This window comes from Hylaeus volcanicus, unplaced genomic scaffold (assembly GCF_026283585.1).
Source record: "Hylaeus volcanicus isolate JK05 unplaced genomic scaffold, UHH_iyHylVolc1.0_haploid 12237, whole genome shotgun sequence".
NCBI lineage: Eukaryota > Metazoa > Arthropoda > Insecta > Hymenoptera > Colletidae > Hylaeus > Hylaeus volcanicus.
In genome coordinates, this window is record NW_026533172.1 from 2,349,959 (window position 1) to 2,376,949 (window position 26,991).

At 31.3% G+C, this 26,991-nt stretch overlaps 7 protein-coding genes and 2 long non-coding RNA genes across 21 annotated transcripts in view; 4 read left to right on the plus strand and 5 right to left on the minus strand.

The window, feature by feature from the left end:
* The window catches only part of LOC128883680 (uncharacterized), a 3,269-nt gene extending 325 nt beyond the window's left edge, over nucleotides 1–2,944 (plus strand). The window contains exons 2-10 of one of the 2 annotated variants that reach the window (XM_054136300.1): nucleotides 170–316; nucleotides 377–572; nucleotides 628–802; nucleotides 854–985; nucleotides 1,042–1,143; nucleotides 1,223–2,219; nucleotides 2,267–2,468; nucleotides 2,527–2,650; nucleotides 2,712–2,944. In XM_054136300.1, the coding sequence (XP_053992275.1) occupies nucleotides 170–316; nucleotides 377–572; nucleotides 628–802; nucleotides 854–985; nucleotides 1,042–1,143; nucleotides 1,223–2,219; nucleotides 2,267–2,468; nucleotides 2,527–2,650; nucleotides 2,712–2,840 (2,204 nt within the window). In that variant the 3' untranslated portion in view covers nucleotides 2,841–2,944. Of the gene's footprint in view, nucleotides 1–169; nucleotides 573–627; nucleotides 803–853; nucleotides 986–1,041; nucleotides 1,144–1,222; nucleotides 2,220–2,266; nucleotides 2,469–2,526; nucleotides 2,651–2,711 lie in introns of both variants that reach the window. The other variant, XM_054136299.1, reaches the window with a different exon arrangement.
* A 124-nt stretch (nucleotides 2,945–3,068) lies between these two features.
* Nucleotides 3,069–5,331, minus strand: LOC128883681 (repressor of RNA polymerase III transcription-like). 2 transcript variants are annotated; one of them, XR_008459080.1, is made up of 6 exons: nucleotides 4,436–5,331; nucleotides 4,202–4,385; nucleotides 3,811–3,943; nucleotides 3,543–3,709; nucleotides 3,376–3,486; nucleotides 3,069–3,303 (listed from the first exon to the last, which is right to left on the minus strand). XR_008459080.1 is itself a non-coding variant. In XM_054136301.1 (6 exons), the coding sequence occupies exons 1-6, from the start codon at nucleotides 4,653–4,655 to the stop codon at nucleotides 3,251–3,253; spliced, it is 873 nt and encodes a 290-aa protein (XP_053992276.1). In that variant the 5' UTR covers nucleotides 4,656–5,329; the 3' UTR covers nucleotides 3,069–3,250. The 2 variants fall into 2 exon arrangements, 1 of the variants encoding a protein (XP_053992276.1); XM_054136301.1 differs by having other exon boundaries at nucleotides 3,376–3,491; nucleotides 4,436–5,329.
* Nucleotides 5,332–5,828: 497 nt separating this feature from the next.
* On the minus strand, nucleotides 5,829–6,588 carry LOC128883760 (uncharacterized). The gene is made up of 3 exons (XR_008459097.1): nucleotides 6,454–6,588; nucleotides 6,023–6,342; nucleotides 5,829–5,961 (listed from the first exon to the last, which is right to left on the minus strand). It is a non-coding gene; the product is annotated as an uncharacterized LOC128883760 (long non-coding RNA).
* Nucleotides 6,120–7,832, plus strand: LOC128883759 (uncharacterized). 2 transcript variants are annotated; one of them, XR_008459096.1, is made up of 5 exons: nucleotides 6,120–6,257; nucleotides 6,325–6,606; nucleotides 6,671–6,727; nucleotides 6,783–7,606; nucleotides 7,692–7,832. It is a non-coding gene; the product is annotated as an uncharacterized LOC128883759 (long non-coding RNA). The 2 variants fall into 2 exon arrangements; XR_008459095.1 differs by lacking the exon at nucleotides 7,692–7,832 and having other exon boundaries at nucleotides 6,671–6,731; nucleotides 6,783–6,950.
* Nucleotides 7,308–8,957, minus strand: LOC128883758 (uncharacterized). The gene is made up of 6 exons (XM_054136446.1): nucleotides 8,759–8,957; nucleotides 8,269–8,375; nucleotides 8,152–8,193; nucleotides 7,992–8,091; nucleotides 7,661–7,936; nucleotides 7,308–7,615 (listed from the first exon to the last, which is right to left on the minus strand). The coding sequence occupies exons 1-6, from the start codon at nucleotides 8,955–8,957 to the stop codon at nucleotides 7,575–7,577; spliced, it is 765 nt and encodes a 254-aa protein (XP_053992421.1). The 3' UTR covers nucleotides 7,308–7,574.
* Nucleotides 8,958–10,376: 1,419 nt separating this feature from the next.
* On the minus strand, nucleotides 10,377–14,469 carry LOC128884328 (inorganic pyrophosphatase 2, mitochondrial-like). 4 transcript variants are annotated; one of them, XR_008459356.1, is made up of 7 exons: nucleotides 13,671–13,944; nucleotides 13,308–13,595; nucleotides 11,804–13,048; nucleotides 11,700–11,747; nucleotides 11,505–11,645; nucleotides 10,996–11,097; nucleotides 10,377–10,935 (listed from the first exon to the last, which is right to left on the minus strand). XR_008459356.1 is itself a non-coding variant. In XM_054137647.1 (6 exons), exons 1-4 carry the CDS (start codon nucleotides 14,126–14,128, stop codon nucleotides 12,672–12,674), a joined length of 894 nt encoding a protein of 297 aa, XP_053993622.1. In that variant the 5' UTR covers nucleotides 14,129–14,469; the 3' UTR covers nucleotides 10,996–11,097; nucleotides 11,505–11,747; nucleotides 11,804–12,671. The 4 variants fall into 4 exon arrangements, 3 of the variants coding, with proteins under 3 accessions (XP_053993623.1, XP_053993622.1, XP_053993620.1); XM_054137647.1 differs by lacking the exon at nucleotides 10,377–10,935 and adding an exon at nucleotides 14,094–14,469 and having other exon boundaries at nucleotides 11,505–11,747; nucleotides 13,671–13,864; XM_054137645.1 differs by lacking the exons at nucleotides 10,377–10,935; nucleotides 11,505–11,645; nucleotides 11,700–11,747 and adding an exon at nucleotides 14,094–14,469 and having other exon boundaries at nucleotides 13,671–13,864.
* Nucleotides 14,470–14,578: 109 nt separating this feature from the next.
* LOC128884326 (uncharacterized) lies at nucleotides 14,579–19,346 on the plus strand. Of its 5 annotated transcripts, XM_054137642.1 has the most exons (20): nucleotides 14,588–14,710; nucleotides 14,756–14,821; nucleotides 15,128–15,328; nucleotides 15,410–15,594; nucleotides 15,658–15,818; nucleotides 15,862–16,015; nucleotides 16,100–16,366; nucleotides 16,467–16,575; nucleotides 16,633–16,686; nucleotides 16,737–16,760; nucleotides 16,853–16,901; nucleotides 16,971–17,190; nucleotides 17,252–17,401; nucleotides 17,463–17,613; nucleotides 17,667–18,028; nucleotides 18,077–18,223; nucleotides 18,286–18,455; nucleotides 18,552–18,619; nucleotides 18,693–18,813; nucleotides 18,869–19,346. In XM_054137642.1, exons 3-20 carry the CDS (start codon nucleotides 15,178–15,180, stop codon nucleotides 18,942–18,944), a joined length of 2,619 nt encoding a protein of 872 aa, XP_053993617.1. In that variant the 5' UTR covers nucleotides 14,588–14,710; nucleotides 14,756–14,821; nucleotides 15,128–15,177; the 3' UTR covers nucleotides 18,945–19,346. The 5 variants fall into 5 exon arrangements, 4 of the variants coding, with proteins under 4 accessions (XP_053993616.1, XP_053993617.1, XP_053993618.1 ...); XM_054137641.1 differs by lacking the exon at nucleotides 14,756–14,821 and having other exon boundaries at nucleotides 14,579–14,663; XR_008459355.1 differs by lacking the exon at nucleotides 14,588–14,710 and having other exon boundaries at nucleotides 14,759–14,821; nucleotides 18,715–18,813.
* Nucleotides 19,347–19,823: 477 nt separating this feature from the next.
* On the plus strand, nucleotides 19,824–23,745 carry LOC128884413 (protein argonaute-2-like). The gene is made up of 14 exons (XM_054137815.1): nucleotides 19,824–20,016; nucleotides 20,084–20,257; nucleotides 20,308–20,392; nucleotides 20,446–20,805; nucleotides 20,858–21,100; nucleotides 21,150–21,315; nucleotides 21,374–21,458; nucleotides 21,513–21,835; nucleotides 21,941–22,076; nucleotides 22,135–22,256; nucleotides 22,312–22,491; nucleotides 22,537–23,231; nucleotides 23,285–23,384; nucleotides 23,439–23,745. Exons 1-14 carry the CDS (start codon nucleotides 20,007–20,009, stop codon nucleotides 23,589–23,591), a joined length of 2,832 nt encoding a protein of 943 aa, XP_053993790.1. The 5' UTR covers nucleotides 19,824–20,006; the 3' UTR covers nucleotides 23,592–23,745.
* Nucleotides 23,385–26,962, minus strand: LOC128884414 (uncharacterized). 3 transcript variants are annotated; one of them, XM_054137817.1, is made up of 21 exons: nucleotides 26,569–26,962; nucleotides 26,257–26,404; nucleotides 26,121–26,198; nucleotides 25,972–26,068; nucleotides 25,677–25,928; nucleotides 25,566–25,626; nucleotides 25,366–25,518; nucleotides 25,263–25,321; nucleotides 25,117–25,212; nucleotides 25,041–25,067; nucleotides 24,959–24,985; nucleotides 24,857–24,895; nucleotides 24,748–24,801; nucleotides 24,673–24,699; nucleotides 24,521–24,619; nucleotides 24,419–24,451; nucleotides 24,334–24,369; nucleotides 24,186–24,290; nucleotides 23,998–24,131; nucleotides 23,877–23,943; nucleotides 23,385–23,523 (listed from the first exon to the last, which is right to left on the minus strand). In XM_054137817.1, the coding sequence occupies exons 5-21, from the start codon at nucleotides 25,728–25,730 to the stop codon at nucleotides 23,512–23,514; spliced, it is 1,083 nt and encodes a 360-aa protein (XP_053993792.1). In that variant the 5' UTR covers nucleotides 25,731–25,928; nucleotides 25,972–26,068; nucleotides 26,121–26,198; nucleotides 26,257–26,404; nucleotides 26,569–26,962; the 3' UTR covers nucleotides 23,385–23,511. The 3 variants fall into 3 exon arrangements, with proteins under 3 accessions (XP_053993792.1, XP_053993791.1, XP_053993793.1); XM_054137816.1 differs by lacking the exon at nucleotides 23,385–23,523 and adding an exon at nucleotides 23,620–23,825 and having other exon boundaries at nucleotides 26,569–26,954; XM_054137818.1 differs by lacking the exon at nucleotides 23,385–23,523 and adding an exon at nucleotides 23,655–23,794 and having other exon boundaries at nucleotides 26,569–26,957.
* Nucleotides 26,963–26,991: the final 29 nt, after the last annotated feature.

A 26,991-nucleotide genomic window follows, 5' to 3' on the forward strand; every position in this document is an offset into this window, starting at 1 on the left:
TTTTTTTTTAGCTACTTTTTATTTAATTATTTTTTTTTTAGCTACTTTTTATTTAATTATTTTTTTTTGGCTTCCGTGTTTCTGTGTGTGTGTGTGTGTGTGTGTGTGTGTGTGTGTGTAAACGTATCTCGTTGCTAGATTTTGATTTTCCTCAATATTTTACATCTAGACAATGATATTGAACTTCTTGATTATATTTCGGTTTCATCGGACGCTACGATGGATGCTCAATCTCGCAAAGATCTCGAAAATAAAAAACGAGCAGAAATCGAGCCAGAAATCCTTTTAAATTCAAGTTTCCCCAATATAGTCGTTCGTACGTTCATAGTTCCTCACTTTTTCAACTTTTTTTTCAAAAACGCTATTTGTTCTTTAGTAACCGGAATACCTTCAGTCAATCAAGATAAATTTGAAAAGTTGGAAAATGCATTATGTAAAAGAATTGTTACCGAAATGCAACAAAAAGGTGTTTTGAATCTTATGGAAGACAAGGAAAAATCCGGAAAACATACATATCCTTTACAACTTTTTATTCCTCAAGTTATGAAGGATGGCGTTCTAGTCACACAAAAGTATTTTTTTTAGTCTACTTCTGCAAATGTTAGAAAACAAATGATTTTGTGGTAGTATCTGTTTCGTCACTTTTAAATCAGCTTTCCTTGCTAAAAAGGCAGTTTCCTGTTTAAAAAATACAGGGCTCGATTCTAAGCATCCATTCTGTGTGTGTTTATTGGATGAATATCATTCCATTGTGGATGAAACACAAGATACACAACTTAATGAAAACATTGGATTTTCTAGAGTGGGGTGTATGTTTTATTTAGCAAATTGGTTATTTCACCATGCCGTGTAGAGCGACCTTCGTGATTGGATTTCTGATAGTTTAGCTCGAGAACAATATGCTTACCGATGTGGGAGTGTTTCTAAGATTATGTGGTTTGATACCGCAGATAGGTGTCCGAAAAACGCTTATACTCAAGAAGAAGTAAGGATATTTTCTTTAAACGCTACTGCTTTTTTTTAATAGTCTATTGCATGTAGCAACTTGGGTCTGCTTTATGTTGGTCACCTATGGGATCGTACCTTGTTTCCTTTCATCATAAAGGTATTTGGCTCCGAGGTTCAAATGAATTTGTAAAAAAAGTAACATTTACATACAAACAATAATTTTCTTTTAAACTTTATTAATATTTTTTTTTTCTTGTGACTTAAAAAAAAAAAGGTTTCTTTTCTTCATTCTGGAGTCAAACATATTTTATTTAGCCCTAACGAAGAATATATTATTACATGGGATGGAACTGCACCCGAACCAGAAAATGAAGAAGCTGTGATTGTTTGGGATGTTTTGTCAAGTAAAAAACTTCGTTCTTTTATGACACCTCAACTGCCAATGAATGCTTTAAAAACGGAAGGAGAAGGACTTTGTTCTTTTTTTTTGTTTTCTCCGGATTCGAATTATTTGGCTATGCGAAGAGAGAAAGATATAGCTATTTATGAAACGAATACAATGCAATTACTAAAAGATGCATCAGGACAAATGAATGCAGAAAGATCAGTTTTAAATTGCGCCGCAGAACAATTTCAATGGTCACCTACCGATAATATTTTGTCCATATGGATTTCAGAAGTTCAAGATTCCCCTGGACGTTTACTTTTAGTCGACATTCCATCTCGACAAGAGATTTCTAGCAAAAATGTCTTTTCTGTTAAAAATGTTTCAATGTATTGGCATCCCCATGGTGAATTTTTAGCCTTGTGTACTGTAATTGCGAGAAAGAAAGGCAAGAAAACCAAAACAGAAACCACTCACATTGAAATTTTTCGAGTTAAAGATAAATCTATACCCGTGGATACAATGAATTTAGAAGATGCACGTGTTATTTGTTTACGCTGGGAACTTTCAAAAAATGTCTTTCGTTTTGCCGTATTAACATTTAACGATGCCACATCAACCCGTTCTATTAACTTTTATAATGTCCCTGTAAAAGGTTCCACACAAGATACTGAACATATTGCAACACTACCAGTAACTCACTGTATTGATCGCTTTGAATGGTCACCTGCGGGTCAATATTTTCTAGCTGCATCTCAAGCTTCTGATGGGACACTGCTTTTCGGATGTTTAAATGAAACAAATCATGTTGAAATCGTACAAAAAGCAACACATTTCGAGTTGACCGACATTTTTTGGGACCCTTCCGGTCGCTATGTAACAACTGGTAATTTTTCTCCTTTTTTTTTTCCTATACCAATTTTTATGTTTCAGCTGTTTTAATACACGGGGGAGTCGATTCTTATCGTATTACATCTAATGCTGGTTTTCACATTCATTCATTTCTCGGACGTCTTCTTTATCGATTGCAAGATGAAAAAACATGTCAATTTTTGTGGAGACCACGCCCTCCCAGTTTACTTTCGCCGGACAAATTAGCGAATGTTTATAAAAAGCTTAAGGAATATTCGAAACAGTACGTTTGCTATTTTTTTGACTATTTTTTTTTCATTTATAAAAATAAAAATTGTTAGATATAATGCCGAAGATGATCAACGACGTGTTGCTCGAAATAATGCAATAAAACAAGAGACCTCTGGAAAATTAGTTCTTTTCATGGAGAGCTGTGAAAGTGCACGAAAATGGTTACGGTCGCATGTAATTATGTCTTAATTTAAAAGCACTCATATTTTTTTAAAACAATTTTTTTTTTTAACAGCCTTGTTACAAAGATTGGAAAGAGGCGCAAGCACAATTAGATGCTTCTATGGATTGGTATGAGAAGTGTATAACAACGGATGACATTATTGATGTTTCTCGCGAAATCGTTAAAAAAAACACAGAATAACCTGACTTTATAACAATTTTTCGCTTTTTTTTAAACAAAAAAAAATTCATTCTGTTCTTTATTCTGATTGCTTTTTCAATCATTCCAGTTGGAAAAATAAAAAAAATTTGATAATTTGTATAATGGGACTTTCTCATTTTTCTCACAACATATTAAAATATGTCTAACATTATTTTTCCTTCCTAATAGGCAGTTATCTTGCTATCTAATTAATTGATGAAAAATCACATGATTAAAAAGCGTTTTCGAACTTTCGAGTTAAGAACAAAAGGAAACACACTAAGTAAGGCAATGTCCACATACACATTGCCGTACCAGTACGCTAAGTTGCTTTGGTAATACCAATTAAAAAAAAAACACATACAATAGTAGGAGAATGAGTGGTAGTGTTTTGTTGCTATGTCAAAATGTTAATCATCTATTGGACATGTGTACAAAGTTTCGTCCTCAACATCATCCGTATCTATAAAAAGAGATTACTTTTTTAAAGACTTTAAAATTAAAGCAACAAATCAATTTTAGCACGTTTTTTTACCCGATAATGTTGTCTCAAAAGACTTTATGCTTTTTAAACTATCATCGGAAGGCGAAGTTATAATACTTTGTTCATGGGAAGATGAGTTCGAGTTATCCGAAACATTCCATTCTTTTCTTCAATATAGTCATTTTTTTGTTGAAAAATGGTCGTGATTTTAAACGCACCGTTTTGTCATACAAGAAAAAAATAAAACACGACCTTGTTTAGCATCCACAAAAAAATAATCAAAACTAAAAAGACAACCTCCATTGTCCCAATGAGGGTCTGACTCGATCTCCCCTTGAACATTTCTATAACTATACACCATTGTATTTCGTAAATCTACCACATCCTATCCAAACATTTTTAATTTCAATTCCAGGTAAGTTTAGGTTTTATGAAAAAGAAAAGAAAGAACTCAACGGTATTTTCAACTGGATACAACTAACTTACACGAATAGTACACCAAAGCTCATTTAAAAATCCAGGAATAGCTCTTTCAGCAAAAAATGATAGACGATAATTCACAGTAGTGTACACTGAGACTAAATCTTCTATACGAACAAAGACTTCCGGCCCAACACAACTACAAGAGGGAACAAAAATTTGTACTGTGTGAAATCTAATCAGTTGTAGAAAAAGAAGCTCTTTTGCGCGTTTCAATCTGTTTCTAAATTTTCGAGTAATTCATAAAATTAAGCTGTATGAAAAGGAAATTCGCTATTGAGACTTTTTGCTTTTAATTCCGGTAACGGTAGAAAGAAAGAAAGAAAGAAAGAAAGAGAGAGAGAAAGAGAGAGAGAGAGAGAGAAAGAGAGAGAGTGAAATAGACAACGGTTTTTACCTAAAGTCGTAATCAGGAAAACAAGTATTAAGAGTTGTGACAAGAGTAAAAAGCAGCTCTTGTCCTTTTTCCCAAATTTCGGGAGACTGGAGTTTAGGTTTTTCTAAAATGAAGTCTTTGACGCGGTGAACGTCACTGGATGTTACACTTTTAAAATGCGTCATATCTATTTTATCTTCTTCACCTAAACGCGAAAACACATCAGCAACAGTGTTTTCTTATTATTTCAATAACCTTCTGAAGTAATAGCGAAATTGTTATTTTTCCGATTAAAACACCAGTTATCTTGGTAGGTTCGTCGTTTCTTAAAATTGTTTGAGGTTCCAATTTGTTCCGCTTCGCATTTCCCTGTACTGAAGAGCTCAAGCTTTCCACATAATAAGCGGTCACCGACATCAAGCTCATTAATAAGAATAGATAATCTGGATAGTCCTGGATGTTCCAAAAATTGCATAACTGCACTAAATTGAATGTCTTATTTATGTAAAGGGTCAAATAATAATTGAAAAATCGATGACTATTCTGGTGGAAGGATTCATATTGATTTCACTACTTTCTATTCTCTTTTCTCTCATTGACACACTTAATTTCGTTTCAAAAAAAAATTTTAATAACACTATCGCTACTCTAATATTAACTAAACAATGCAATAATTCCTCTTTTTCATTTCTTATACACTAACTTTTTTCCGAAACAAACAAATAATAACTCTTTTTCTAAAATCTATTGATAAAGAATATTCAAATTAAACTGCTTTAGTATTGTTACTAGGATTACTTAAAATAACACCTGCCAGGACAAAGCACAATATATTGATACAATATTTACTCAAGTATTAAAAAAAGCAACAACCTCTAACTTAAAAGTCACTGGGAAATTTTAGTTATTCTGTTTTGTAAAAGAATATTAAAAATTATAAAAATGAAAAATAACATAGTATCAATTCAATATGTTCATTCATATATACAAAACTCTTTCTGCACCCCCAACAGACATACATGCCTACTATGTTTGCCAGATGTGTACGCTTTTAATGTTTTTTAGAGCTTCTGTTACCATGAAACATAGAACTTAACGAATTCGGCACTGTGACAGCACTGTGTTTCTATACATACCAACACCCTTTTAATATATGTTTCACGTTTGATTTAAAAAAACTGTAAAAGAATGACGACACTGATTATATACATGTACCCACTCCAACAGTAAGTAAGAAATCAAATGGATCTAACAGTAAGTGTAAGGTGAACGAGAAAAAGTAAAACTGTTAAATATCAGAAAGTGTAGTACCGATATGTTATAGCAATCTAAAACAATGTACGAATGTACATTGAATAGTGCCAAATTTCATGCACTTGACACTACATAGCGACTTGCACTTTTTTTTCTTAATTTAAAAAAATAGTTAAACCTTGAATTTCTTTTTTGAAACAGAGAAAAAATGGACAAAAATAAAACTTGATGAAAATTATTGGAAAAGATCATATATTCTATTGTATTTCTGGATAGTAAAAAAAAAAAAATTAGCATACAAATTTTCAGTTTTATACTTCTTCAAAATGTTCAATAAAAAAAACCCATGTACTTCTGCTACATTCGTATGTATGTACACGCTTCAATTCCGATGGTACTACAATATGGTTAAAAATTTGTTAACGTAAAATATTCTTTTTTATATAAATAAAAGTTTTCTTTTCTTATTTTAACGTATTTTATCAAAAATTGGTACAATTCTATACAAATAGATTAAGCCAAATGCACTACAAATACCAGACAAAACATCAGACGTCTGCGACAAAAGTTGTTTCACTGACAAATTACCTGTAACAGTTTTCTTGTATTTTGGTGACAACAACAGTTATGGGTTTGCCTGTGGTGGCTACGCGCAATGCATTGAACAATCGATTTGTTCTGTTGGAACTCAGTGGTTCTTTAACACCTCTTTATGAGGATTTTGTCTCTGATACCACCAGTGATAAGGATCAACGTGACACTTGTGCACCACACTTTCTTTCACTACCACAAACCGAGTCCATCATTGATTTAGTGTCAGTAGGTAAAAGCGGCATCCGTTAATCATTGTTTCATTCTCAATTATGGTGACATTTTTTTTTATTTTAAAGGCAGACTTTCAATTAAACCTATAAAACAGAATAATCAAGTAGCTTCTTATGAAATCTATTTGTATATTGGGTCCAAAATTTTAAAAGGGCATTTGAAACCCTTGACAAAACCCTTCCTATGTTGCCAACCTTCTTGTGAAAATGTCTCAAGTTTAACTATTTCTAGTTTAGAGGAAAGTGACATGCCTTCTCTAACAACATATGGTATAGTCCGTGAAAAAATTGTTTTTGATACACGACCTATTACGCAGTGGATTTAAATATTTGTTAGTCTGTACTAAGGTATTTCTAACAAAATAAATAATGCTTTTTCGTTTCATTTTTAAATTTTGCCATTGTTCCCAAGGATCGTGATTCGAATTCTTCGCGACACTGACTTGATATTTCCTTATTTGATGTTTTAGTATGTCTGTAAAATAAAAAACCATGTTCTGTACCATTTTAAAAAAAATTTGTAGGTTTTTTTTTTTCTCATCTCGGTCTACAAATTCCTGTTTTCTGGGTTAATTGTAAAATTAATAAAAAATCTTTATTTGACAATTTCCTTTCCTTTTAATAATTGTTTCTTTTCTTCCTTATTATTAAAAAAAAAAATTTATAATCTTATAAATTTTCACTGTATACACAATATTAAGAGACGCTTTTATTTAAAGAGTCTATGTATTGAAGACGCCTCATGCGGATTACACCTCGTTACGATGAAATATCTACCTTTTTAAAACAAAAAAAAATTCACAAAATTGTAATTATCTAAGTAACCCCGTTTAATTTTTTTCTAATTTCGCGACATTGTTTTTTTTGATACTCCTCCTTATGTAAGTTTTACCCGAGACTCTTCTCTTAAAGAAATGTAAAAAAAAAGCAAGATGACGATTCATCATCGTTTTTAAAATAACAATACAAAAAAAATGCATTTCTTAGTCGACAAATCAAACGTTCAATTTTATTAGTGTCTAAAAGATTGCATTATAAACCTATCGCAATCTCCTTGTAAAGCCATTTGTTGTTATTTAAGTTCATGCATAATTCAACATCAATAACAAATTCTTCAACGAAGGTTAACCATGAAACAATTACTTTAAAGAAGAAAAAGAAATAACCAACGAAATGGTTCTACACAATTTCTTTTTTGAATTTGTCTTACCGAAAGAAAACCACAATGCTGCTTATAAGACTGCTTTCACTAGTCAATGCAAAATCAATTATATACAGGCAGGCGACTATGAATAAACATCTAACTGTTAAGCGAGTCAGATGCAGCTTAATTCCTGTGTATTACTTAGTAAGGTGTCTAAAAACGCATTTTGACTGACACGCTTGTCCTGTATTCACGAACTTCTGTTACTAATTTGTTTTTTTTGAAACAGTTCGTTTAATGTAAGGCAAGGTATACGGCAGTAACGGTTCATGAAATAAGATATTTTGAACGTTGACAAGTTTAGTCCATACAAAAAATTTAAATTTTTCCAATGGTAGCAGATCCTTATTAAATTTTTTTTACATGCTTGAAGAAATAGAAAGCAGCCGCCACAGACAATTTCTTGTGGATGTGTAACATTGTAGTAACGCTTTCGCACATTACTAGAAAAGAAGTTTCGATTGACTGGATTACCTAAAAAAAAGAGTTTTTTTTTGTGATCTAAAAATTAATTTTAAGTGTCATATACCCCAAATTTTTTTTTTTTGAGCTAATTTTTTTTTTTGTAGAAATCGTTTTTTATTAAAGGCCAAGGCATTTCCTATCGCATTGTCTTTTTGTTTAGGCACCTAAACACATTATTTTTCATTTCAATTTAAAAAGGAAACCCGAAAAAAATAATGCAATACGTTAACATAAAGAACGACATCCTGATCTTTCTTGTCCTTTATCTAATACAATAATAAACAACTTTTTATTTTCAAATTTGATTGCGCTTAAGACGGATACACATTCCATTCACTTACGTAGTACCCCTTAACTTGACGATCATGAGCCAATCTGCCTTTGCAAACCATTGTTCGAATCTCATGCTTTGATGCCGCTGACTTCTGGTTTTGGTTCACCCCTTCAGCTGAAACAAGCATGTTTGAAAAAACAATCACGCATCTTTACACTTGTCTTATTGATCGATTGTTCATTCACTGCGTAACTTTTTTATATATGGTATAAGTGGTGAGTTGACGAGGATCAGTGTCGGGACGCAAAAAAAAATTTGCAGAAGGACAAATTGAGAGAAATTAACCAGAACAAAGATTGAGTTAGCGCGAGGTAGACTAAAATAACATTGAGACCGAGAGAAAGAGAAAGACCGAGAGAAAGAGAAAGACTGACAGAAAGAGAGAGACCGAGACAAAGAGAAAGACTGAGAGAAAGAGAGAGACCGAGACAAAGAGAAAGATCGAGAGAAAGAGATAGAGTTACAGTACGAAGGCGTGTAAAATAAAAAAAACTTACGTTTAGCGTCATCAAACACTGGTCGTTCTGAATCAAATTTCGCAGACATATAAGGCGAGTGAAGTAAATGAAAGGAAGGGATTTTGTTGTAATTTTGGAGGTTCACTTTGTCACCATTCACGCTCAACGAAGATAAGAGTAATGAAGGCGTGTTTGAATGTAATATATCATTTTTTTTTTTGGTTTCATTGAGAGTCATCGTTAAATCTGGTTAAAGTTAATTGCGTTGAGGTCTTTATATTTTAAACCTTATTGGAAAGGGCTATGTTAAAGTTTTCTAGTAAAAGTTATACAATAGAATAAAATTTTCTTCACAATTTATAAACAAAAATAACACACTACAATATATTTAGTAGAAAAAATTCATTATTAACGTTTTCAAACAAATAATTCTCGAAAGAGCGTTTTCTTTAATTCGCTTCAAAACGTTTCTTTATTTGTAAGTAGAAATATGATTGCGAAAAATTTCATTTAATTGTATAAAATGCATCAACGAGAGAACACTAATTAAAAGAGAAAGAAAATTGAAAATATTTTAACAGATTTTTTTTACTAGCAACGTTTGAACGCTTGGAATTATTACGGAATTTAAGATATAAAAATTCCAAATTACCTAGAATACTTGAAAGTCTCGCTATTTTTCCTCTTTTGTCCGGATACCTTGCAGGGTTGCCATAAATTCTTCTCGTCGATGTCTACATGTTAAATAGTTTATTAGTGCAGTCGAGAAAAATAAAAGCTTAACTGCATCAAATTGAATAATTTCATGGTAATAAATTTAAAAAAATTAATCTGGAGGAAATAAAAGGCCTAACAGTCGTGAAACAATGTCAATTATTGATTTTTAAGAAAAAAATGGTTTTATATTTTTATTAATGAAAATTTAACGGAAGAAAATGGTCCACATTATGAAACGTGCAGAATTACCTCCAGTCTCTATGAGCAACGCTTGCAGAACTATAAAAAGTAAATATTATGAATATTTCTTTAACTAAAATTACCTTTCTCAACTTGTCTGTTGACTTCCCGTTCAACAGAAAACTTAACATTCTGAAATGTGTACAAACCATGTTGAGGATGATGTTCCACATTATCAATTAAAGAAGGAGATATATCATTTTTTTTTATGAAACTTCCTGATATTGGAATTTCGATGTACAGTTTGTCATCAAGTTCTTGATTATCATCTAAATTTAAAATTTTCTTTACTACAAACAGACAGACAGCGTGTTAACACAACACTAGATGCACCGCATTAACACTTAAAAAACACTTTACTAGGAAGCAACTCTTTTTGAACCGATAGTTTTATTAAATTCCGTAATTCAAGTTCTTCGCAGTTGACACTGAAACAAGTTAGAAATAAGCCAGTAAAAATTTTTTTATAGTTCATCCTTCTTTAAGACGAAACTATGCAACTTGAAATCACATTAAAGAAAATTTATATCTCCCTTCAGCAGAACATGTGTAAATACTCTTTAATTTAAATAACAAAAACATTCAACGTTGAAAGTCAACTATTGGAATTTTCACGAAAATATAAAAGCAAGATTTTCATTTTTTTTGTTTTTTTTTAATTTACAAAAATAGTATTTCATTTGGTTGATGAATTCTATATTAATAATTTCTTTAACACACTGCCAATATTTATATTTTTTTTGAAAAAAAAATATCTTACGTTTATCTTGGGTAAAAAAAATGTTTATAAATTTCAAAAACAAAATAAAATTAAAGGAACGCTATCGACCGCGAAAAATGCTTCTTTAATACAAATTTTCTTTTTTAATCAATCATAATCTGTTTATGAAAACTATAACACTAATCATTGTAATGCGATATACATATACTTTATAGCACTATAAACAAATAAATGAATCAAGTGCGATCGTGTTGTAGCACTTGTTAAAAAACAATAGTAGCGACTTTATGAGCTAAACGACTAAAAATCTTCGCGAAAGAGGTAATGGAAAAGGTGGATAATGATGGTGTAACAGTTTTTTCTTTTAACAAAACAGGATTTACGGAATGTTTTTTTGATTTGTTTAGTCCTGTGTAGCTTATTGGTAAATTAATCGAAAAGTACTCATTATTATCCAAAGCAAATACGTCTACTAGTTCAGTGAATTCGGTTACCTCCTTGAAGGCTTCTGAAAATGAACCTTTTACAGTATTTGTTTCTGCCCATGTTATTCAACACATATATTTTGATCAATATTACACTAGAAACACCTGAGTACCTTTATTTTTGAAACTTTGATGAACTCTTAGTAAATTGTGTGTGTTGAGTGCTCTAGCGGGGTTAGGTACTTTGTAATTTAGATTAACAAGGTTGTTTGTTTCTGCAAAACATAGCAACAAAAATTAACTCAAAATTTTTTAACTTTCTAATTTGATCAATGAAAACTAATATGTTATAAATATTCTGCACTATTGGTAGTTCAGCGTTGATAAAAAGTAACCCAGAATTAATTAAAAGGAGTGTAAGTAGTGATAGCATAGTGAAGAAATATTTGTTACTGAACACTAAATATTTGAATAAAACATTTATATAACATAAAAGTCTATTATAATAAGAAAAGAATGTTGTTTCTTTTTTTTGAGATAGGAATACTGAGTTATTTACACAGTTTAAATGAGGATTCATTTTTTGAAATGTATAGGAACTAGTATCATTAGGTCTATGTCATGTGCTATTAAAACAACAAACGATTACTAATCAGCGTAAATATAAACCAAACACACTCACTTGATATTACTATTGTGAAAATAATTCTTCGGTTATCCCTTCAACAGCCTATGTTCTCGATTACGCGTATGCAATGGAACTAATACTTAGCTTATTTTACTACCACTACTACTATTGTTGCTTATAGTAATGCTATGAGCTCTACAGTACAACCACAATCGCTACTATGACAACCACTAGAATTTTTAATAATACTTATTTTAATAAGCGGCCTGAGGATTTTAGTTAATTTTTGAAATTATACTGCAATGCGTTTAAGACTACATCACATGTTACGAGAAATTGACATGAGGCCTTACCTATGAGATCATTTTTAAATGTGTTAGGTGACTCTAACATGACTGGGGTAAAACTTGCATTATTTTGTTTCAATTTTAAATGACTTTGTTTAGATAAAATATTAGGTGTTAAGGAAATTTCATTTTTTTTCCATAAAGGAGAGATCATGTCTATAATGGTTACAAAAGGTAATTGAAGCAACAGTTTTTCCTTGCTGTCATGTAGTCGCCTCGCGTTTCGATTTAATTTTTTACTTTCCCGACTTAAAAATACAATGCTTGGATGTGGAAGTAATACTAAAAAAGGCAATTTATTTGTTTTTGTTGCATATGAGATACCGTTCTGATTTTTCAACAATTTTTTATTGTTTTTTAATGTCGTCTCATTCTGCATTCTAACTGATTCTGTCAGAACAACTAATATAAGAAAACACATGAAATTCATAATATCATTAACAAACTTAATTTTTGTTTTTTTTTAAAAAGATTAAAATTGAAAATTCGTGTCTTAGCTTTTAAGGTAACTTAGTGTAAGACTCGAATAACTTACAAACAAATAGTTATGAAAGACAGTTAATCTGTCGAAAAATTAAAAGCAAGCATAATAAATAAAGGATTTTATATTGAAATGAATTTCGCCTTTCCTATAGATAATTTTTATTACAACTGTAAAACGTATACTGTTTCTCCGTAAAAATGAGTAATCTTTTTCTTTCCACTTGTCTATGAGTAGGAGAAAGCGAAATGTTACTAAAGTAAAAACAGTGTTATTTATGAATTTTTTTTTTCGCCTACTACTGCTGTATGTGTTAATAATGGAAATGACATTTTTTGACGATCAAGGAAATAACATACATTACTCCTTGACAAACTTGAGTATTTGTTTTGATTAACATAATGCAGAATTTTCGCTATCAAACAATTTATGCAGATTTTGCCATTGTTCAAATGATTTTTGTATAATCGTAAAAACATATTGTTTGCTAAGGCACCTTCCTTCGTAAAGAAAAGTATTGAGAGGCTTAAAGTCGTAAAGCTTGTAAGTTTGAAACCAAAATCTTAACTTGTTTAAATGCTGCTTCATAAGATCATCGTGCTGCTTTTTACACAATGACTTAAATTTGTTTTCTCTTAATGCAATAATTTTTATATCCAGGCAATTTTCGTCAATCAAAGCTAATGCGCCCAGGATGTGAATTGGAACTATGGCTCCTCTAGACAAAGGGGTCGAACCTAGCTCAAGAACATCTAGTGGATCATTATCACCTACATATTAAATTTTCTATAATGAAAAAAATTTGAAAATAAAAAAAAAAAATAATAATTTTTATAAGTATTATAAGAAATTGAGGATCACGATAAAATTGCAAGACATTTATTTTTATTGAAAAAAAATGCTAAATGTAATAATTTATTTATGACACCGTAATATGTTTATACTATTTAGAAGAACGTTCATCATGTAGTTAATTGAATGTTCTAGCAGTAAGAATCTTTTTAATGAAGTAAAAAAAATATAGCCTACCGAAAAAATTTTTAATTTTCAGACATGGGGATACCCATGTTTGAGGTAAAAATCCATAGTTCCAAGGAATTGGTCCATTTCTGAAGTACCGCAGAGTTCCATCCATAAAACGGTCTTGAACTAAAGGATTATAAGGTAACGTCTTACTCATTTCGTATTTACGTTTTGAGTTTTTCGGTATTTCTACAACCATATTAAATGCATTTTCTTCATAGTTATCATTAGTTAGAAATTTAAGGGTCGACTCAGTAGATGGTTTTCTTTGTAGACTGTTGTGTGTAGTGTTTTCTATAGAAAGAGGAGACAAGCAAAGCAATACATTTCCTGCAATTTTAGTCGATTGAAAAAGTTCTTTCAACGCACTCTTAAGAAGAGGGACAGAATGCCAAAATGAGGCGACCTTTTTTGATAAATCAATTGAAGAATTCATAGCCGTGTTTTGGTTTTCGGTATGATACACACGATAAAATGGATAATCCGGATCTCGAACGTATTTTACATTTAACGTAGAATACGCAGCCAAATAAAGCTTTACACTTTTCCCGAAACACGGTAGCCTGTAGATAAGTGAAAAATATGGGATGCCGCATATGAAACGAGGACTTTGAATTTGTAACGAGAGTAATTACAGTAAAAAATAAATTATATTTCCATAAAGTCATTAAATAGTTACACGAAATAATGTTATAACTCTTTAAGGATAAACAACCATTTTACTTTTTGCTATATTATTGTTCTACAATCTCGTATACTTATGAGTTTTATATGATCCAAAAGATAACTAACTTGATTCTTTTTGTATAAAAAAAAGTTGGGCGCATTTTGAGTGTGACAACGTCAATACAAATAAGGGTCGGTATTTGTAGATTAATTGAACGCAAGTCGGGGTCGCGTTATTACAAACATAACTAAAAGACTGAAAAGCCTATAAAATATTTCAAAAAAGAATGTAAAGAAAGGTAACATCCTAGAGACAAAATGGAAACTTTAGAATGATTTTCGACAATGTTTCCAGACGTTGTGTTCCTCACATTAAAAACAGTGAAGTTTCTGTCTCTACTAGATCAATAATGAAGCGAATGAACATATTGAACTAAAAAAACCCCTAATATTTTTTGAAAAAATAAGATTCTATGCGAAGGTTTATACAATTATATGCATTTTTACAACGGGTAATTTATCAAGATGGCTGTGTAGTTGAGAAATTTGAAATTTTTTACGTGTCTGTCCCATTTTATATCTGTACCTGTACGAATGATAACTTCAGGAGTAAAAACTCTTATGGGTTTATTAAGATTGAAAATTTGATACTTTTTTTGCTTGTTGTCTGGAAAGCTGGAACGTAAATAGTCTCATGTACGTTACGTACCTGTGAAAATGCATTTCATGGAGTTTCAGTTAGAGTGCGTTGTTTTCTCTTTGTAAATATTTTTTTTAAGAAAACATAGCAGGTAGATGTTTAAGAGTTTTTCTGATCCATTAATGCTATCTCATTGATTCGTATTTTTACTAAGGTGGTTATTATGTCAAATCTAATTTATAGTTTCACCAACCTTTTTTTGCATTTTATAATTTTTTTCTAAACAAAATATTTTAACTACAAAATCATTTACTTTTCTGATCAAAATTTTGTAAAAGCGTCTACTAACAACATTTTTATTTTGAATTATTTAAACAAAACAAATAAGTAGTATTAACTATTAATATAGGTATACAAAATACGTTTTAACATTATCTTATTTTCTAAAAATAAAAATAGATATTTTTTTAAGAAAATTAGTAAATTAAAAAAAAAAAATTGTAATAAATTTGGTTGACAGGTTAAGATAGACAATTTTTCATCTACTAAGGATTAAGAAAATACAGCAAAATGGCTAACAATGGTAAATTTTCTCATGATTCCCACCAAGAAGTAGGTAAGCTAGATTTGCATCTTGGAGATGTGCCTTCGGGAAGGTTCGGTCATACAACGACTTATATGGGGAATAACACCATGATACTTTTTGGTGGTGCCGTTGGTGGTAAGTTTCACTACATAAGTGTTTTGGGTTTATTATGAACAGAGTAAATAGAGCTTATCTTCTAATTATTCCTATTTGCAGATACAGGAAATTACTCAATTTCTAATGACACTTATTCGTTTAATTTTATTACTAAAAATTGGGTTAAAATTGTGGCAGAAAACGCCCCTTCGTCACGAGCAGCACATGCTGCTGCTTGCGTCGACTCAATGCAGTTTGTTGTATATGGTGGTGCTACTGGAGGGGGTTCTTTATCTACAGATGAGGTATTGATGAAGTAATAAAGAAAAAGTTAATAGATATTTTTTTGTCTTTCTATAATTCTGTAGCTATATTTGTTGGATTTACGAAAGGATTCTAAATTGTCTTGGATGTCGGTACCCATTACAGGAGTGACTCCAGGTCGTCGTTACGGCCACACAATGGTGTATCATAAGGTTTTAGAGGGCCAGCACAGATCTAATTTGGTAGTTCTGGGTGGCAACGATGGGTAAGACTTTTTCTTTTCTTCTATAAAAAGGAGTCCTCTTCAGAACAAAAACGTTATCTGATATTTGGTTTATGGATGTTCATAAGTCTCCATTTTCATGGAATAAAGTAACGATTCCATTAAATGTAAAACAACCATCTCCACGGGTTTATCATTCTGCAACGGTTTGTCGAGAAGGTCCAGCTGCAGGAATGATAGTAAGATGTTTTTATAATGTTTTCTTTTTTCAATGTCTTTTGCAAAAGTTCGCTGAAACGAAATAAATATATTTTTCATTTGAGGTTGTTTTTGGAGGACGGACGATGGAAAGTCGTTCCTTGAGAGACGCATGGGGGCTTCGTCAACACCGCGACGGTCGCTGGGATTGGGTTGAGGCTCCTGTTAAAAAGGGTCAACCAACGGAGTCGCGATTCCAACATTCTGCAATATTTTTAGGTCCAAAGATGATTGTCATAGGTGGAAGAGACACGGATGTTACAAAAATCCGGCCTGTTTCAATATATGATACGGAATCATGTGAATGGAGATCGTTAAGTTCAATTCCAAGAGTATGATGTTTTTTGTGCGTGTATTTGTTGGTTTTCGTTTCAATTAGTTAAATGAAAATATCTAATTGAAATAGTGAAAATAAAATTTTATCTTCTTTAGTTTCGCCATTCGTCTTGCGCTTACAACGATACGATCTACACATTTGGAGGGTTTGATCATCGAAGTCCTTCACATCCAAGTTCTGATATACTATTTTTAAATGTTTTGGGTAAATGAAAGCAAAATGTATTGAAACTTTTTATAAAAAATTATTTGGTTCGAGTAGCGTTTCCTAATTATCTTAATGAGAAGGAAAAAAATATTATGTCTAAACGTTTAGGTATTTTTTTGACTAAGTTGACAATAAAACACCTTGTTTTCTTTTTAAAGTAGGAGAAAATCTAGCAGGAACTGGTAACACTTTACTTAAACGTTGATTTGTCTGTATTTTTTGTGTGTCACAAATTAAGCGGATATAATTGAGTTTTTTGTTTAATGCGTAATAGAGTCACTAGCGTTGCTTAATCCTGGAAAAGGAATATCCTCAGAAAAATCGTGAGATTTGATGAATAATTTTTTTTGTACTGTAACTCAACCATCTTTTTTTTATTGTCTTAATGACAGAGCAATGCCACAGTCTGTTGCTAAATCAATTGATTCTTACGTTTTCCCGTCTGCTTTTACTGGTTTACCAATCGGGCAAAATTCTTTGCCACAACAAACAACTACACCGTCTTTTCATTTAAGCCCTACCAAGCGATCGGGTGAAGTGCGACTTTCGGCTCATGTTTTAACAAAAGTTGATTCACCTTACAATCCGGATTTCTCTGCTTTAGTTAGAAAAGTATAAAAACTCTTGTTTTAGTTTTGTCGCTGAGTAAAAAAGGTGATACGCGTTTCATTAGATTTCAATTGATCGATTGGAGGATGAAGGAAAACGCATACGGGGCCATTTATTTCAATACAATCGTTCAATTTTAAGTCCTCCCTTGGTCCAACCCATCTCGGAAACGGACGAATCATTAACGGATCGCGTCATTCGACGTTTGCTACGGGTACATATGTTTTTAATTTTTTTTTCCGTGTATCTTAATAATCTCCTTGTACACTACAAAGCCAAATGTGACGCCGTCTAAATTAGATAAAGAATTCAATCCACATGCTTCATTTTGTTTATCGTGGGATGAAGTAGCGCAACTCTGTTTAGCTGCTTTAAATGTAGTTAGAAATGAGCCAATGGTTCTTCATTTAAGGGCTCCTATTAAAGGTTATATATTTTTATTGAAAAAAATATCTGTGATTTTCATTTTCAATATACAGTCTATGGAGATGTGCATGGACAATTTTATGACTTGATGCGCTTGTTTGGAAGTTATAAATGCCCGGTTGAAGAAGATTGGAGGGATGAACATATTGTTCCTGATGATGTTGACATTGTGGGTGACATTGATTCTATTGATTATTTATTTCTGGGAGATTACGTGGATCGAGGAACACATAGTTTAGAAGTTATTTGTTTGTTGTTTGCATTAAAATGCCGTTATCCAAACCAAATTCATTTAATACGTGGAAATCATGAAGATCGATCTATCAATGGTGCTTATGGGTTTCAAGATGAATGCCGTCGCCGTTTACGTGAAGATCCAGACTATGAGGATTCATGTTGGGAAAAATTTAATAAAGTACTGCCATGTGTGATAAAATCAATTGACTCACATTTAATTTTATAGGTTTTTGACTATCTACCTGTAGGAGCCCTTATAGAAGATCGTATCCTTTGCATTCATGGAGGTATTGGTGGAAGTATACAAACTTTGAAAGATATAAGTGAACTAAAAAGACCTCTAACGGTTTCTCAAGTTCCAGAGACTGAAACTGTAATGTTTGCTTTGAAAAAAAAAAAAAAAATTTATAACAAATTATATTAATGTATTCCCAGGAGCAAAAAGTAACTGACCTTTTATGGTCCGATCCTACTGATAATGATTCTATCACCGGAGTTATCCCAAATGTAACGCGAGATCAAGACGGTAGTGGCCGTATATTTAAGTACGGCCCTGACCGTGTATCTTCATTTTTATCTTTCAACAATTTAGATTTAATTATTCGGTACTCTTTACGTTTATTTTATTTCATGTTAATGATAAATGCATCATGATAAAAAATTAGACATTTTTACTTTTGTTGACTTATCTTTTTTTTTAGAGCTCATGAATGCGTTATGGATGGTTTTGAAAGATTTGCAGGAGGAAAACTTATAACGCTGTTCTCTGGTATATTAATTATATGCATTTATTTTATATATTTTTCTTAAACAATTTGTCGTATGTTTTTCTTAATTAAAAGCAACCGATTATTGTGGACACAGAAACGCTGGCGCATTACTATTCATCCGCCGAGATTTAACCGTTATACCTAAAATTATTTATCCTCCAGATCGTGATCATCTTCATCTACGCAATACATGGTAAAACATTTTAATGACCAATACTATGGCAGCAATTTTAATTTTTAAATTATAGGCTTACAATGGATTCCCGTCCACCAACACCTCCTCGTTCAATGCGAAGAGATAACGATTGTGATTTAGGATTTTAAGTTTGCTGAGTGTCAAATTTGAATGATATTGTACAATGAGAGGACAAAAGGTTACCCAATTGTGTCAGTTGAATGGGATTATTACACCACATTCTAAGCTCAACGTGGAATGTCTAATTTTTTTTTAAACGGAACAACTCTTTAAATAAAAAAAACACATTTAATCTTTTTACGAACTTAACGTGTTTTACTCTGTTCTTTTATTTTATGTTCTTATTGAAGTTATTAGCGAAAAATTATTGCTTTTGTTATAGTCATCCTCTTAATGCAACTCTTTAAACGACTAACATGAGGCGTAAATTTTTCTTTATTTTTCAATCGTTAATTTCCTATATCCCTATTTAAAAGTTGGTATATTTCTTTTTGTTTCAATGAAATTAAAAGACATTTTTGAAAATATTTTTAATGAGAAAAATTTTAACATTCTGTAAAATACGTAAGAAGAAACATTAAATTTTTTAGTGTTATTCTGATAATGATTTAACTCTGTCAGAAAATATTACAAAAAGAAAAAACGGAATTAGTTTTTTCTCAGTTATAATGAAAAAAATTAGATAATTCTTAATGTATTGGTAACTGGTTTAAATTATTCTATCAAGAGGCAATTGAATCAAAAAAAAATTTAATTGAAAAAAAAAAGCTTAATTTGTTAGTGGTATTTTGTTGGAAACACGAGGTAACATAAAAATGATGGAAAATTTTTTTCTAGAAATCGTAAATATTTATTTTAAAAAATTACTAAATGGACGCTTATAAAAAGAATAATATGTTATAAGAATTTCGGTGGAGAGATTTTGTATAACTATTGTGTCAAGCGAAATCACTAATTGTTTGTACAGAAAAAGGAATTGATGACCCAGTGCGTAAACAGGTATTTTTATGTTTTGTCAACACGGTGAGAATAATTTTGTAATTAAAAGAATAACGCATCAATTTAGCTGAATACGCATTTTTCTACCTAAGACAATTTTGTGTTTTTTACTAATCTCAGTTTAATGAGAGAACGTATTAAGTACACTTTATAAAACATTACAGCAATTAAACTCTGCAAATTCAACACTTATGAGTTCAAGTAAGAAATGAATTTAAATAGTGAATGTTTTTTTAATGAAAATGTTGTTTAATGTGTGAAATTATAGAAAGAGGTGGTTACCCTTCTGGGGGTGATTGTCATGGTATGCGATATCAACGAGGGAGTCGTGATTCTAGGGGAAATTGTGATTCCAGGGGAGGGCGTGATTTTAAAGAAGGTCGTTATGGAGGTAATCGGGATGGTAATGGTAGAGGCAATTTCAAAGAATTTAGAGGTTCTGGTAAGAAAAAAAAGTGAAGTGTTACGAGAAAAAGGTGCGAAATTGACTAGATAAACCACGAGGTGGAATGGGAGGCCGTCAAGAGATACTCAATGTTCCTCAAGGAAAATATAACGTTGCATCCAATCAATACATGTAAAAAAGCTTTACGAGAAGAAATAAAAATGTGTTTTATTGTAATACAAAAGTTTGCAGCTACCGAAAAATGCATTTGTCATTTACCAAAACTTGGTTACTATAAAAGACGCAAGAAGTGATACATTTAAATTATTAAAAGAAGAGAACGAAGATATATTAAGAAGTTACTTACGAGAGAAAAAAGTTCCTTTTTGGGATATATTACCTTATGATGGAGAAAATTTGTTAATAAGTTCGGAACCTATCAAGAATCCAATAACAACTCATAAATTTTCTGGGAAAGAATATGTTGTTGAAATCATGTACAATAATATTTCTTACGATATTTCAAAAATTTTATCTGAGGAGAAGGGAAACGCAGAAGCAGTTCATTGTCTTAGCTTAATCTTAAGAATGGCGACTCGTGTCACGTAAGACAGTTGTTTTTAATATATCTTTACTTTTTTTTTTGGTTTCATAAAGACAAACGACACCGGATGCAAAACGTTTTCTTCCAGAAAATCCTTCATCTTCAGATATTGTCGAATTACGTTCAAGACGTAATTTATCCATTATTCTGGGTCATACACAAAGTCTTGCAGTTAATTTACACTGTAAATTATTGTCGCCTGCATTAAATTCTTCGTTGACTAATTGGCTCCAACAAAAGCAAAGCAAATATTTGGCAGTAGCCATTAATCCAGCCTGCAAATTAGCTATTCAAAGGTAATTTTTGTACAAAATGAAGAATTATGTTCAAAGCTGCTTATTATAGACAGTCGATCGCAGCTTATTGCTTAAGTGCGTTCAACGTGGATTTGTTCAGTAAAAACATCAGTAGTAATAATATTATTGCGTTATCAAGCTTAAAAAATTTAAAAGCGGAAACACATTATATGCCAGACCCCGTAACAAGAAAACCATCAAAACGAACTTTTAAAGTACATTTGATTATTGTACTAAGAAATGGATCATTAAAACATGAATTACAATGTTTAGATTGAACGAATTTCTTTTGAAGAGACCCCCATGTCGTATAAATTCGATTATGAAGGTTCAGAAATAACTTTACTTAATTATTTTGGTAAGTCCATCAAATTTATACATTTTAATTTGGCTATGTATGTACATATTTTAGAAAAACGGTATAAAATCTTTTTAAAACATCCTCGGGGACCATTGGTTCAAATGAGACCAGCAAAGAAAAAAACGTTCATACCAGTGGAACTTGTCGAAATTTCTTATCAATACATGAAAAACATGGAAGAAGAGGATATTAAAACAGCAATGGCAACTTCAATGATTATGGATCCTGGTAGCCGTTTAAACTATTGTTCAAAAAAAAGGCAACTTTTCGATAAAAATCCTGTCATGGAACATTTTAAATTAGGCATTGAAACAAAGCCACAAACATATAATGCTTTTATATTGAAACCTCCTTCTATTATGTATTCAAACGATGTAAGATAAGAGCATATAAATTTTAAGTATTGCAAGAGGTTTACAAACGTAATGTATTGTGTTGCGTTTTGAAAATAGTAAATTATTAATTATATTTTTGTTTAGTGTAAAGCACCTATTAAAGGTTCATGGAATTTGGAGCGAAAAAAACTTTTATTACCAATTACATTGAATACCTTAATTATTGTAGCAATTAATACTCGTAATTTTGGTGAAGAGGAAGTGAAGCGATTTGCTGCAGGTGAATTTTTTTTTTTGTTTTGTTTCAAATAAGTGTTTTTGGGGAATGACATTATTAGAATTTCTGCAAACGGCAAGATTACTAGGATTTAAAGGAACATTAACGTATAAAGTGATTTGGGCGACATTGAAAAATCTTGATACTGTAAAACATCAATTATCCAAAAAAACATCAACAGAGGTATGATTCAAAAGAGTACCCAATACTTTGCCTTGATAGACTTTTTTGCATGTAGTTTGTCTTATTTATTTTACCATCTCAAGAGATTGATGCCTATGAAAACGTCAAAAACTCCTTTTACCCCTGTACGCCTGGTGGATGTGTGGTAGCACTTCAAACCCCCATCTTGAATCCCAGAAAACGACCCAGTACTGGACATTTTGCTAATATTTTATGCAAAATCAATAAGAAAATGGTAAAAAAAATTTTTACAGAATTGTTTGAGCTATGTTGTACTTAGGGAGGAATTAATCATTCGTTATCTGGAAATTCGGAGACGACAAGTACCTTATTTGGTGCAAATAAATCATTTGCTATTGTGGCATATTCAATGCTTGCAAATAGTATTCCTTCTGGACCGAAATCAGAATTTGATGTGAAGGGTTGTGCACTTCTTGCATCTTTAAGTGGAAATGTTCAACATTTTAAGAGTGATTTTTGGGTACAGTTATGCAATGAAACAAAAATGGATGTTTTCAAAACTCGTTTAACGGCTTTGTTCAAAAAAACATATAACTCCCCTAAAAAAAATTGGCCACAAAGACTTGTTGTTTTTCGTGAGGGCGTTCCCGAAATGAAAAAGGAAGAAATTGTTGCGGAGGAAGTGGCTTTAATCAAAAATTGCTATGAATTAGAAAGTTTGCCTGAGCCTGATATAATTGTTTTATGTGTTTATCGGATGCAAGCTGTAAGATTTTTTAATAGTATCAGTTCAGCACCAGAGAACTCTAATATTCCACCTGGAACGGTCATCTATGAATCAGCTGTGGCGTCTGGAACTTGCCCTAATTTTGTGCTTGTAGCCCACGCTGGTTTAAAAGGAACTAGTCGTTGTCCTCGATATTATATTGTTCATGATGATTTATCTAGTAAAAAAAAATTAAGTATTATGTTTTGGATACAGTTCTGCCTCGAACAATGCTATTCGTATGAAGTGTACGTTTAATGTGCTTGCATCGATTTGCTGACTTTAAACCACGATTCTGTAGATGTCAAAGAGCTGTGTCTTATGTGGCACCATTGTTTTACGCGAAAAAGCTAAGTGATCGCGCATTTCTTCATGCCAAAACGTTGTTGCGTAGTTCACGAGTACGTTCCCTTCATATTGTCTTGGTTTTTGTAATTAGAAAAAAATTATTATAGACGAAAATTGACAGTCTACTAAAAGCTTCAAGTTTGAACACAGATGACAAAACAGTTCCGAGTATTTCCGAAGTTATACAAGCATCTGTACAAAAAATTAATACGCATCTTTCACACGTCAGAGAAGCTTCAAGTGATATGTTTTTTATTTAAAAGAATAAAATTAAAATTTATTAAAAAAAAATAACTAGTTGTTTTTTTGGCAGTAAGATTCATTAGCGTTTAGCTTTTTTCTTTGTAACTTGAATGTTGTTTAATTCAAAAACGTCAAAGAACTTTTTCATATATTATGTGAAAACATTATGCACAAATTCGTTAAATGAAAAAAAGAAGTAAAAGTGATGAAGAAACTACACCTAGAGGGACACAACATACGAAATAACACCACTACAAGAAGGAACAAATTAAGAAACGTTTCTTTTAGAAACAAACACCTACTTGTGTTGGGCTTAATTCTGAGTTTTTCGTGGGAGGATGAAAAATTTTGTTTTCGTTAAACTTATTTCTATTACATAAATTTTGAAGAAACAACAAATGGTTGGAAAAAACTCAATCTTACATTGGTGTTGTTTTTGATTTATAAAGCTTCTTATGTGTATTGTTTTGATGTTGATTTGTGGGGAAATGGTGTATTTTTATAAATTGGTTTAAAACTTTAGTTTCTTGCGAGGGCATACATGATCCTTTTGCACTCTATTGAAATGTTAAAAGATATCACTATATTGTTTTCGTAATGGTGAATGGTACATGTTTCGACTGATCCAGAGATGCAATGTCCTGAGCCTCTCTTTCTAATTTTTCCTTGACCGACTGTTGAATTTGTTGCCGTTTCTTTTCGGTTTGCTCCGCAACCTTAAAAAAACCGTTGATACGAATTAAAAAACAGAAATCTTACTTCCTCATCCAATTCTTCTTGTTCTTTCAAAGATTTCTTGAAAAAAGAAATTAAAAGTAGTATGTGATTCTATGTTAAAATGTACTTTGTTCAATTGAGATGCCAGAGAATTCTGCATCTACAGCAAACAGACGACTTTTTTTTGAGAAACAAACTAATTTATTTCATTGCATTCTTCAGGGCTTACCTTCCGTTTTTGCTCTTGTTCTGTTTGTTTCGTTGCAACTTCATTGGCAATTTCATCTAAATACTTCTTTTCTTCCTCTTGAGCTTTTTCCACCACTGCCTAAAAACAGTAGAAATTCTGTTTCGCTTTTGTTCATTAAAAGATGTTTAAACCTTTTCCATATTTTCCTTCGCCATTTCCTATTCAATATTAATTAAATAGTATTGTTTTTTTCATATTATTAATACCTTAGCATTCTCTCTTAAATTCTTCACATACTCCTTATCAGCTTGTTCTTCTTCCTGAAGAAAACATGAAAATGACGACACCTACCATGTGTATACAATTTGGTCATACATTATTTTCCATTGCTTCATCCTCTTCCTCACGTTGCTCCTATATATCCATTTAAACAATAATGAGATTTGAACGTACTATTCAGCTGACAAAAAAGGATACCTCACGTGTTTTTTCTTTGTGACGTTTCTGTAAAAACATGAAAGGTTATATTATCGTTTTATTATAATTATTTCAAACATACCTCATTTTTCTCAACATCCGCCTCCAACTTGAAAATAACATTAAAGACAAGGACGCGTATGAATGAACCAATTTACCTTGTGTTCTTCTATTTCAGCTTCTTCTTTCTCCATAGCGTCTTCATTTAAAGATGCATCTTTAGCATATTCCTCAGCTTCGGCAACTTTTTTTTCCTTTTGTCGCATTTAACAACATCACATACAACACTTTTTCAAGCACCTACATTATTAATTAATGTTTTCAAAATTTTCTCAACTTCCAGCAAGCTTTTCAACTTTGTTTCTGAAGTATTTAGTTAATTTTTTCGACAATAAAAAAACGCTTGCCTAATTTAGAGACGTCTGCAAGTTCATCTTGATATAATTTGGAGACGTTTACATTGTTTTGCAACGTTTTACGTTGAAAAGCTTTTCTTAAAAAGTAAGGATGTTTCCTTATTTTAAACATTGTTTCATGTTTTTTAACCGGTAAGTATTTATCTAGTATTAAAATTGAAGAAGTAAAATCCGTAAAAAGTATACCCTACATTTGCTAAAATAGTAAGGTTTTGCTGGTGATATCTCAGGGTAAATAAAAACAACATTAGCCTAATCAATGAAGAGAATTTTAAAAAATTATGTAGTTATGAAAACCCTACACTTTGTACTGAGGTCAAAAGAATTGCACACAGTATCCATATAACATTTTTCATAATAGTCGTTAAATTTACAAATCGCGTTAATTATTTGTTTTGTTTAAAAAAAAATATAGACATGAAGCATAAAAATAAAATAACATTCTAAAATATTTGAGCTCCCGACTTCATGAGTTTTATTTAAATTAAAAAATGTTTTTATGTATGGGACAATAGAAAGCTACGAAGCAAACTATCCTTAGCATTGTTCAAAGCCTAAACAAAAAAATATATTCAATTTAAAATAAGCTAAAATTACATGATTGAAAGCTTTTTGATCATGTAAATCACATTCTTCCTGTGTCGCCATCGAAATACGATTCACAATAACGTTAGGATCAATCTCAAAAATACGACTAACAAGTGCTCAATCAAAATAACACACAAAACTTGTAAAACACCACATACTCTTCCTCAAGTAACTCGTCTAATAAAATAAAAAGCGCTCCAAGATTTTCTTGAATGTTACTTTTATTAATATTACCACTAATTCATTAAAAACATTGTTATCTGCGTTTTTTATTACAGTTAAATAGTAACCTACTTTGTTATAGAGCTTAATGAATTTGTAAAAGCATTCATAACGTCATATAGTATAATTTCATTTTCGTTCAAGCAACCAATTATATAAATGTTTATATCGTTGATACATTTATAAAGAACGATTGTCTCTTCCAGCATAAGAATTTCAACTAGATTAAAAAAAAAAATTTATTTGTTTTATTGTTATTGAGATATTTTTTTTAGCTGTATCAATAAAACACCATAGTGCTTTATAACCTTTCTTTTTTTCTATTCTCTCAATGAAAACGTGTTTACTACAATGAAACACTGAATACAGGAATTTTTTACTAACCTTCAGACCGGGATGGAAGTCGAGATGATTTCGCCACTAGATCTTTTTCAAAGTGTCGCTGTTCATCAAAATTAGAGGGAAAATTTAAAAGATTTTTGTTGTTTTCTGTAAAATACTTTCCAACAATTCGAGAACCATTAACATCAAGTACAACTAAACCTATGATATGAAAGCTCATATTGAGACAACGTGGTTAATTTTATTTTATGTTTAAATTATTTTTGTAAGATCGGTTTACAAAGTTTCATGATAATAATATCAGTAGTCTAGGTACAGTAATTGAAAAGTGACTTTTTTGAAGGTTGTAAAAGCTATAGAAAATCAACTTAGCAGATAACAACATAATAGTTGGAAGTAGAAAAAAATGTATTTTAAAATTTTTTTTAACTTTAAAAAAATAGTTCAAGTTGTTTAAAAAGGTGA